The sequence below is a fragment of the Rhinolophus sinicus genome, linkage group LG03, assembly GCF_036562045.2.
Source record: "Rhinolophus sinicus isolate RSC01 linkage group LG03, ASM3656204v1, whole genome shotgun sequence".
In the NCBI taxonomy this organism is placed as follows: Eukaryota; Metazoa; Chordata; class Mammalia; order Chiroptera; family Rhinolophidae; genus Rhinolophus; species Rhinolophus sinicus.
Window position 1 is genome coordinate 46,258,704 of NC_133753.1, and position 11,110 is coordinate 46,269,813.

At 36.4% G+C, this 11,110-nt stretch overlaps 1 protein-coding gene across 3 annotated transcripts in view; it reads right to left on the minus strand.

Moving 5' to 3' along the window:
* TRIP4 (thyroid hormone receptor interactor 4) overlaps positions 1–9,551 on the minus strand; it is a 43,577-nt gene extending 34,026 nt beyond the window's left edge. The window contains exons 1-5 of one of the 3 annotated variants that reach the window (XM_019748698.2): positions 9,388–9,551; positions 5,466–5,635; positions 4,341–4,474; positions 2,458–2,670; positions 683–761 (exon numbers count right to left, since the gene is read on the minus strand). In XM_019748698.2, coding sequence (XP_019604257.2) covers positions 683–761; positions 2,458–2,670; positions 4,341–4,474; positions 5,466–5,635; positions 9,388–9,488 — 697 coding nt within the window. In that variant the 5' untranslated portion in view covers positions 9,489–9,551. The remainder of the gene's footprint in view (positions 1–682; positions 762–2,457; positions 2,671–4,340; positions 4,475–5,465; positions 5,636–9,387) is intronic. The other 2 variants (XM_019748695.2, XM_019748696.2) reach the window with 2 other exon arrangements.
* Between the last annotated feature and the right edge of the window lie 1,559 nt (positions 9,552–11,110).

Below are 11,110 nucleotides of genomic sequence, written 5' to 3' on the forward strand. Positions count from 1 at the left end.
GTTGGAAAAAAAGTAGAGTTCCTGTATAACTTTCATTCCGCTTCCCTTAATCTTACATAACCATAGCACAATCAAGCAGTAAAAAATTAACATTAGTACAATACTATTAACTTTATTTGGACTTTAAATTATAGACTTTATTTGGATTTCAATGTCTTTTCCATTAATGTTGTTTTTCTGTTCTGGGATCCAATTCAGGATCCTACACTGCAGTTGGTTGTCATGTCTCCTTAGTCTCCTCCAACCTGTGACAATTCTTGTCTTATCTTTCGTGACCTTGCAAATCTCCTATTCCAACAATTTTAGCATCCGTTGGTGGATCTTAACTGTAGTAATTACTACTACTGTGGTATTCTAATGGTGATTTCCTCTTATTCTCATTCCTTTCTGTATTAATTAGAAGTCTTCTATAAGAAAAAGCTGTCCCTTCTCCATTTATTAACTTACACAGTTAATTCAGAATATTAATTTTATTCTTCGTGTTATAATCCATTACTATTATTAGTTTTTTTGCTCAATGTTATGTGGTTTTAATAATAATTTTCAAAAAAACAAATGCTTATAGACTAAATGAGTAAATAAACTGCATTTTGCAAACCAGGATACAAGAAAGAGAAACAATCACAGAAACAACAAAATGTATCTAGCACCCAGTAAACCAATCAGAAGATTGCTGCCCTACCTGACATTAGCTTCTTGAGCAGTTTCTGGCTCTTGTTTGAGTCACGTTGTAAAATATCCTTTTCTTCACGAGTACATACCTATAAAGTAATAAAAGAAACATGATCTAATAGTTATATTGTTTGCTTGATATACCTAAAAAGTAATCTTAAATTACACATTAGATATGGTAATAAAAAAATGAGACTGTTGGTGCTTTTTTATCCAGACGTGACAAAAAACATATATATATAAATGTAATCTATATAAATATATATACACACACATATATATTTCCAAATGACTTTTGCCCTAGTCTTTCCATTTCTCCCTACTTTCAGGAACCACACAAAAAACTGTTCTCACTTCAAGTGTCCCTGAATGACTTGATAGTTAAAAAAAGAAATCTAACCCATTTTCAAAGCAAAGATTTGCCATCATTGAGAATATTGGAAAAAAACACGAAACTTTTTTTTAAAAAAGACCTTCAGTTCTAATAATGAAATCCAAGCCTTCCTTATAAGAGAAATTATAAGCAGGTATGTTATTAGAAAAAAGCAGAAAAAGCAAATTATAGTGTCACCAGTGAAAACTAGTTTCCGTTTTACACTATGTATATTTTGTTCCTTTGCCTTCGAACATTATAAAATAGTGAACATATTAATCAAAGAAAAAGTTCTGTTTATTATAAAATCACTGCAATTGTAAGAAGGGAAGCAAAGAAGGGGTTACTTAAAAAGTTTCATACTAAGTTTATAGAACTTCCAAGGCTTAAAGGCCAATGTGCTCTACATTCCTCTGTTTCTTGAACTGTTAGATCTTCAAGGGATCTAACAGAAAACACTGTGCTTCTTAGCACTTGCCACAGTGGCACACAGAGTTCCTGCCAGCCGTAGGGTGTTTCTCTAGAGAAAGCTCCATATGGGAGGACATTTACTGCCATCTTATGAATATTTCTGATGGTAGACATTACATTTTTCAGGTCATCCACTGTCTATCAGCTTGTTCTCTGAGTATATTGAAAAATTAAAGGCCCCAAACAAAGTAGTTAGAAAGAGGAGGGAAAAAACAAAGCAGTATTAAATGGATGCCTTCATCAACACCAAAAGCCAGTTTCTGCTAGCCAGCTCAAGAAGCAGAATAAGCTTTCTAGACAAATCATTATGATATTTGTAAGAGTCATTAGTGATAAACTCTTTTATTTTTTTAGGTGAAAAAGGGCATTGTATGTTTTACCATGCAGAGATGGTGTTGAAGCATACAGTGACAACCAATACACCTTGATGACACTTTCTTATATAAAAGTCTATAAAAATTTAGAGTAAATGAATACACATTTCTTAATACCAACAACAAGAATCGAGATCCATTACTGCTAAACTCTTGAGGTCACTCCCTCAGACAATGCAGAGCTATAAAGAGGTGTCCTGGAAACAGAAGCTTTAAGGATTACGGATTATGTCATAATGGTTCTACTCCCCTGGGGATATGAACCACATATGAAGACTGACAAAAAATTTCGACATTTTAGGCCCTAGTTTTCTTGAGTTGAAATTAATCTGTACAAGACTTGCATCCCTCAACAATGTGTATTCTCAAAACGCTTTTCACTAAGAGATCTCAGTACTAGGATATAACCTTGGGTTTTCTATTAAAAAATTCCTGCCACTACAGTTTATTGGATATCTTAGGGAAGAAATTTACTATGAAAAACAGAAACTACCAGTACTAGGGATGTAAATATCCCTATTTATTAAACCAAAGCATAGTAAAATAAAATAGAAAATAAACAATTACCAGAGTACCACAGAATAAGCAAGGTCCGGAACCCTCTTGCTCACAGACTATACGCCCACAGATCAGACAGTTATTGATCAGCTTGTGTTTCTGGCCCAGGCAATCACAAGGGTGGCGACCAGGGATCAGGACTGCCAGCTTGTCTTGTCCCTCTTTTGTGTATAAACTGACAAATTTTGTCTTCTTCTTTAAGGAGCTGCTGTTCTCTTGTGCCTAATTGTATAAAAATAGCAGAAATAACATCAAATAATTAATGACAGTGAAAAGAGTTGAGGGGAGAAAAACCTCAATTCTGTTCACTAACAACTGATACACTACTCGGGAACCAGGAAAAAAGGAAGTGAAAGAAATACAAAGTAGTTATAATCAAGGGTCTGAGAAAAGGTTATGCTCTAGAAAAACTAGCTAACATACCTTGTCCAGGACATAGGAGAATCCCAGAATACCGGACTTTCAGAGCTAAAACTGGAAAAGTCCCAGGCAATAAGGGTGACAAATTGGTCACCTTAATTACTAATAAAGTTAAACATCTTTTTGTGTTTTTTCCTTTTGCTTGTGATGGTCTTTGTTCGTTTTATTCCATCTGATTAAAAACTTATGTCTCGGGCCGGCCCGGTGGCTCAGGCGGTTAGAGCTCCGTGCTCCTAACTCCGAAGGCTGCCGGTTCGATTCCCACATGGGCCAGTGGGCTCCCAACCACAAGGTTGCCAGTTCAATTCCTTGAGTCCCGCAAGGGATGGTGGGCTCTGCCCCCTGCAACTAAGATTGAACACAGCACCTTGAGCTGAGCTGCCTCCCGGATGGCTCAGTTGTTGGTTGGAGCGCGGGCTCTCAACCACAAGGTTGCCAGTTCAATTCCTCGAGTCCCGCAAGGGATGGTGGGCAGCGCCCCCTGCAACTAAAATTGAACATGGCACCTTGAGCTGAGCTGCCGTTGAGCTCCCAAATGGCTCAGTTGGTTGGAGCGCGTCCTCTTAACCACAAGGTTGCCAGTTCGATTCCTCAACTGCCGCAAGGGATGGTGGGCTGCGCCCCCTGCAACTAGCAACGGCAACTGGACCTGGAGCTGAGCTGCACCCTCCACAACTAAGACTGAAAGAACAACAACTTGAAGCTGAACAGAACCCTCCACAACTAAGAAAGGACAACAACTTGACTTGGAGAAAAGTCCTGAAAGTGCACACTGTTCCCCAATAAAGTCCTGTTCCCCTTCCCCAATAAAATCTTTAAAAAAAAAAAAAAAAAAAAAAAAAACTTATGTCTCTATTTCTTTTTCTTTAATTTAATATTTTGTAAACATTTTTCCATATCTTTTTTTTTTTTTTTTTTTGCATGATCATCACACTCAGAATTTTTGATCATTACTCTTCCATCTTAGCATCATTAACTATTGCTTTCTACTGGGAAATTTAGCTGGTCAAGTTGTCCGGATTATAAATATTTCTGCTTACCTCACAGGGCTACTTTGATTATCAAGAGAATACAAAAAGCTCTAAAAGCTAAATGATGAGGAGAAAAGTGGTGGTGGTGGTGGATGGCCCAAAATAGGAACATTCTTAATAAAACATAGAATTGTGTATTCGTTTAGTATAAACCCACAAAAAAATTTCAAAATTGAAGCCCTGGTGCATTTCATTAAATATTTTCCATCATATATATGTATACATGATCTCTCAATCTCATCTCTAAGCAAATATAATATTTAATCAGGTTGTCAAAAAACTACTTCGCAGAAAGTAATTATCACTTGCTCTTCATAAAATTCATGCATTTGTTGAAAAATTGCTATTCTAGACCAATTTGTAAACTTTTCTCTCTGAAATGTATCAGTCATTTTCTCTTTTCCACATAGCCAGAAAAAAATGCACTGTATAAGCTCTTACCTTAGCCAAATCAAAAGGTGTTTTGACCTCTACGGTTGTATCAGGTTCAGCAAATGCAGGAACTTCCTGTCTGTTTCTCCCTTTCCGCCTACCCTTTTTTAGCTGGTCTCCTGATCTCTGCCCATCTAAAATTTCTTTAAAGAAGAAAAAAACATATTGTAATAGCTATATAGGATGTCAGTGGGGTAGTAGCTTGGGGGAGGGGGTTATCACTTTGTGAGGGGTATAAACGTCTACTACGTTGCTTTGTACACCTGAAATTAAAAAAACCCTGAAAAGAAAAAAAACAATATACAAAGGGTACCAAAAAAATGTATACACAGTTTAAGAAAGGAAAAAACTATTAAAATTGTAATAATATATACTGATAACAAAAGATGAATACAAGTCACGTTTGACTTTTACAATTACAAGAGGTGCTCAAAGTGGTCACCATCAGCGTAATTTTAATACAGCTTTTTCCTTTCTTAAAATGTATAGACATTTTCTTGGCACCCTCTGTAGATATGCCCGTAGATAGATAATGGTAGGATTATTGGTGAACTAATAGCTAATAAAGGGAAGGCGATGCTTTATATTCAGAGTCAAGATACGAAGTCACGCAGGTTTGAAAATTATCTTTTCCTCTTAAACCAGAGTTAAATTTAAACCATCATCTTCAAGATTGCAGTTAATGATAAAGACTATTGGCTAGAACTAAGAATTTAAATTAAAAGCTGGTATTTTAGATTATATAAAAGCAATGGCTTATTTAGTTTGGTGCTCAGCTTTTCTACTGTTTAACTAGTTACTCTAAATGCTACTCATACTAAAATTGGTCAACATTTACCTTCATCCAGGTATGCACATAACTAAAAAGTCTTTCTTTAATCCATGTGTAAATTTTTCAAATTATTCCGAAGCCACATTTGCAAACAGGTATTTTGTGATATTGACTAAGTTGAAGAATCCTGTACTAGAACAATATTCATTACAGATTGAGAAGAACTAAACTAGAAATATGTATATATATTCTTCTGCCTAAGTCAGCTGTGAGGAAACGGAGTGACAGAAAATACCAGGTCCTATAAGCCAGCCCATTTACCAATATTTCAACTTTTACTTAATTACATTAACTAAACTTACCATCTTTTTTGAAGGACAGTTGCAGAGCATCAGAAATCAACTCCTGATCATTCGTTTGCCACCTGTTTATAAGCTCTTCTATGAATTGACCTTTTTTGCCCTCATTTCCCTGAAGGAGGTCAGTAACATACTCTCGTACCTCTTCAGCACTCTCAATTGACAAAACATACCTCAGGAAGCAAAGACATAAGTTGTTGAAACAAAGCTAGCTTACAGTATGATTTTCAATAATCATAACAGTAAAAACCACTAATTAATCCACTGGAGTGTTTACTTTGAGCTAAATTCTACGCTAGATGTTAGGGATATAAGTTTGATCAGGACAAAGACCCTGACCTTCAAGCAGTTCATAACCTAACCTTCATATAACCTTGTATTTCTAGAATCGAATCAGTATTTTGAAGATAGGCTTGTGGGGCTACCCTTAACACAGCACTACTTTTTCTTTTTTATTAAAGTATAGTTGGCGGAATACTTTGGATAACTATACATCTGCAGTCATATTTTCATAGAAACAATACAGATTACTTAATCTCTATATTGCCAAACCTAAAATTTCTCTTCATTTCTGCTAAAAATATGGATCTATACTACAATCTAACCAGTTATTGATTTAACATTCTTAAAAATTGTTAACTCAAGATTAGCATCACATCCAAATAAGCAGATCGACAGGTATACCTAGTTTTATTGTGCTTCTCTTTATTTGCGCTTCACAGGTGTTGCATTTTTTACAAACTGAAGGCAAGACCCTCCCTCAGCAAAATTATGACTCGCTTTATTGTGATATTCACTTTATTACAGTGGTCTGGAACTGAACCTGCAATATCTCCAAGGTATGCCTGTATCATAAGGAAATGTTATACAGGGTTCCTAAAAGTGAAATGGGATGGGAGTACAAGTCAGCACAACTTTCCTAGAAATCAATCAGCCAGTATATTTGAAGTGCCTTAAAAATAATCCAATAATTCCATTTATAGGATTCTATATGAAATAAGAGACACAGGAAAATTTATGCAAAAAAGTTAACTGCATCATTATTTGAATTAGTGAAAAGCTGGAAGCTATTTAAAACATCTATTGATAGGAAAGGGGCAAATGAATTCGTTTTTGGACTTTACAAATTGTAATACGTCACCAATAAAAGTGAAATTTTTGAGTAATTATTATTGACCTGAGAAAATGCTCTCACGTCATGGTAAGTGAAATAGTAGGATTGACTATAGCATATGATCCCAGTGGCTATAAAAGGAATGTGTATATACATACGCTTATGTGTAGGAAGAAGGCTAGAAAGTTATACACCAAAATGATTACCATAGAGTGGTATGATTAAATAGAATTTTGGTTTATTTTTATTTTATTTTTTCCACTACAATGTTTTGAACATCTATTACAATATGCATGGGAAAACACTAAAAGAGAAATGATGGTTATCTCTGGATTGTGGTACTATGGTAATTTTAGTTTTCTCCTTTATTCTTTTATGATTTTTTTAGTTTTCTACAGTATGTCACATTATTAGAGAAAACAATAAGTGAAAAGAATTACTTATAAGTAAAGATACTGGACCATGAAAGCATCCTAAGATCTGAAGAAATAGTAATTCAGACACTGGTGTGGGATATAAGAACAATAATGCTATATCCTTTAAAACATCATGCAGTTGTCCCATGGTTGGTAGTATATGTATTGTGTTCTTTTCCTAATGAGGGTGGATTTACCTATAGAGTTATTACCTATAGGTAAACAAACCTGTGTCTTCAGGCATCATTAAGAGCATCTTCTAAACCATCATAGCTTTTTAAAAAAACAAAAACTGTTTTTCAGGACTTTTATAGCTTAATCAACTTCATCCCCAAACTTACCAGCCCCCATTAAAAAATTAACTTCTATCAAGGACTCAAAGAGGTGCAAGGAACCTCAGGGGATTGATCATTTAACTCTGGAGTATTCAAACCACTAGGGAAGTATTAATAAAGAGCTCCAGAACTATTTGAATGTCATTTAAACTATTTTTAAAAATGTAATAAAGAACAACATACATCCAAATGTGTTATATAGCAAATCTTACTGAAGCAGAGTCAACTAAAACATGAATACATTGTGGAACAAAATATAGTTTGCTAACTCTGCGTGCAGATCTTAATGTCTCACAAATGTGTCATTTAGTAGGATGGTAAGAGCTCTGTGTTTAAAAAAAAAAAAAAAATCAGGCCACCCATGTCAAATTGTTCAAGTTGCCAGACTACTACAATACACCTGGATAATTCTCAAATACCAGGCACGGCACAGCATTCTTACACAGCAAATGTTTTCATCATGGCATCATAGCGTGTTGTGCAACAACCAGTAAAAAGTAAGTGGTTCAAATAGTATTATAGGTAGTTTTAGTGCTTACTTTAATTTTGAACAATTCTTGTTTAACTTATATTTATGAATTTAGAAAATGCAAGCAGGTGTTTAGCCATACTTAATGCTTCAACTTTAAAACAAATTTCTGATCACTCCTCTTTCAAGGGTGTGAATAACTTTAGCTAAGGAAAATCTGAGGCTGTAATATGAGCTGTTAAACTGTAATCTATAAGAATGAAAATATTCCTGATACTGTGTAAGCAGATAAAACACAATTGAATTGAGACTGAGAAGACTGTACCAATCCATACCTCGCTGTTGATTCATCAAAAATAGCCTCAAAAAACATTTTTTTAACTGAATGACTTTTTTGTTTGCTATATTGCAAAGTCTTACTTCATTTGACAGCATTCCATTGCTTTAAAAAAATGTTTGAAAAACTGCTTAACCTGATCTTGCCTTCCAGCAAGGACAAGACCAACCCATACGATTTGGTTGTGTTTGTTTTTGATAGTCTATTCCAGTGTTTAAAAAAAAAAATCATTTAAAATAGGCTCTCTTAACTCTTTGCCAACAAGTCTATTTTCTCCCAATCTCAGAAACTTACCTAACTTCCCACAAAAGCCCCAGAATTGCAATTCAGATGTCAGCACCAACGAACAAGGAATCAAGTCAAAAACATGTTCAGATTCCTTGAACAAGACCAATTTTTCTGGAAGTTTTTCCCTCTTCCTCAACACCGCGCCTCCACTTAGCGACCCTTTAGTTCTCAGGTGAAAGTCATCCCTTGCAGTAAACCTTCAAGTTTCCCAAATCTTAATGAGAGTCCTTTACTACCGTACGTGCCCCCACAACACCCTGCACTTCCCCCACTTCAGGTCTTATGAACCAAGCCGAACCCAATTGCCGCAATTGTCTTTGTTGCCCCAGCACCTGGGCACATAGTAGCGCAACAAATATTTCTTAAATCAACTGAAAGCAGGTATTAAATCATGTCACCATTCCCATTTAATAAGAATCATAAAGTATTAAAGATAACCTCTACTAATTATTCAGCTTTTAGGTGACGAAACTAAGGTACAGAGAGAGGAAAATTAAGTTGCTCAACATTCCAAAACTGGTAAAAGAAAATATATTCTGAGTCAGGAGCTATTTGCACTGTACAACGCCGCCCGCATTTAAATTCCAGATACAATTTGGCACAACTCAGACTGGGCAAACTAGAATGTTCAGAGTAAGGACTTTATAGAAAGCCATTTGGCTTGTCCCTTTGCTCCAGAATCTATAAAGAAACTGGTTCCCGGGACAGCCTTACAAGTTCTTATTATCAGGGACTTGGCGTTTTCCTAGGAAAAAAAGGCCCCACCGGCCATTGTGAAGCCTGACAGCCTACTTCAGAAAGTAAACTATAAAGCCGATAATCAAAATTCGGCGCCTACAGAGGAACAGCAGCCCTTTTATCACATTTTTCATTCTCATTAACTTTTTAGTCCTCCCCGCTTCCCTGTTCGCTCAGCCAGTGCACATCCCAGATCTCCTTCCCGCCTCGGACCGGAACCGTTCTCACTGAATGATCTCCTCGCTGACATCCAGGCCGAAAGTTTTCTGCAACTGCTGGGTGCACCAGCCTACCAGCTGCTCCTGTGACACCGCCCCAGCCACCGCCATTTTCCCCAGCCGGAACCAGCTGGGTTGAAAAAGCCTCGAGTCCTGCGCTGGACGAGTCCCCTTTGCAACACCGACCTCGCTCGCGCGGGTTCCGCCCGCCTGCGCCGCTCCGCGCGGTCGCACCACCCGATAACACCGATCCCTCTACCTGTACTGGCTCCTCCTACTGCTCTCTTTCTGAAGTGTTTACGCTTGCGTCAGAGTTTCTGCGCGTGATTTTCCCGCATCTTCAGATGTAGGACTGGAAAACTGGGAATTCTGCTAAGAAGACAGTACCAATACCTATAAAAACGACAGTTTAGAAAAAAAGAAAAATAATCCGTAACCTGAGGGACCAGCTTTTAAATTGTCCAGTTTTATGTAAAACATTTAAAATAGTAATTGGAAACTAGAGTAAAGCGCTGTGAGGATTTGGTCTGTTGATAGTGGTTTTATTAATACCACCCCCGCCCCTCTGTAGTCTAACACTAAATTCACGCTGCTAAAACCTCTTTCGATTTAATGTTTTGAGCGGGGTCTTTTCTAGGAGGGCCAAAACAACTCAGCAAGCTCGAGGGGGAGAGAACTTTAATAAAACAGGGGCTGGGATTTGACTTGGAAGACTTTCTACATGAATTCCCTGTATTGATTTTTAAGAAGTTAAAGGTATGTATTTCATCTGAAGATGACCAGATTTAAAGGTCTTTTGCTATTCTCCACTCCACTGCACAGCAGACTGGGGAAAATTTGGCCAGACTTTTCTGAAGAGCATAATGTCTTCTGGTATATTTTATCAATAAATTTAATTGGCTGGCTTTGTGTTACATTTATACGTTCTTCATTCCCATTAGGCTATTTAGTCTAAGTGATTACATTAATCGGATGTTGTTTCACCTTTGTATGCTAATATTTTCATGGATATAAAATAATCAAAATCACACAGGTGTGTTGATTTACACTGAGTGTAGACATATACATTGTCTTTGTTATTAATTTGGAAAATATGCGATTTTCCAGCTTAAAAAATACTCTGTGAATGTTCATTTATAGTGGGAACAAGTTTTGTTTCTTCATGTGGACTAGGAGAAAAGACCAGCAGATTTTCTATGCAGTTACAATTTCTGCAGGGACCTGGGACATGAGTTCAAATTAGTAATTCAGGCCTTTGTAAAAGCCACTTTAACTGAAAAGGAAATAATGTGCATTAAAGAACCATTGTGTATCGAGAGGGACATGATAACAAAGAACAAAGGAATATACCCTAGGGCCTGTTGATTTTTCTGATAGGAATTTGGCTCTAATCTTAGACTCCAAGGTTTAGACAAAGCTACAAGTAATTTTCAATGCATTTCCTGTTATTATAATGTTAATTGCACTTTCTTTATTCTAAAACACAAAGTAGTTGATTCTGTTAAAGTACTAAGAGTTCCGAAAGTTCAAGCATAATTTGTTGGAGAGAATCAATGTCGTGCTTACACTTTCAGGGTTGCCTTTCAAGTGAACATTTAACAAAATCCCAAGGCAAGCTCATCTGATGTTTTATGCATGGTATTCAGAGAGTGAAAATCACTCCCCGGAGATATTGTGAGTAATTAGAAGATAGGCACAGGGTTAGAAAATATGAGTTCCTATTCTAGAATTAT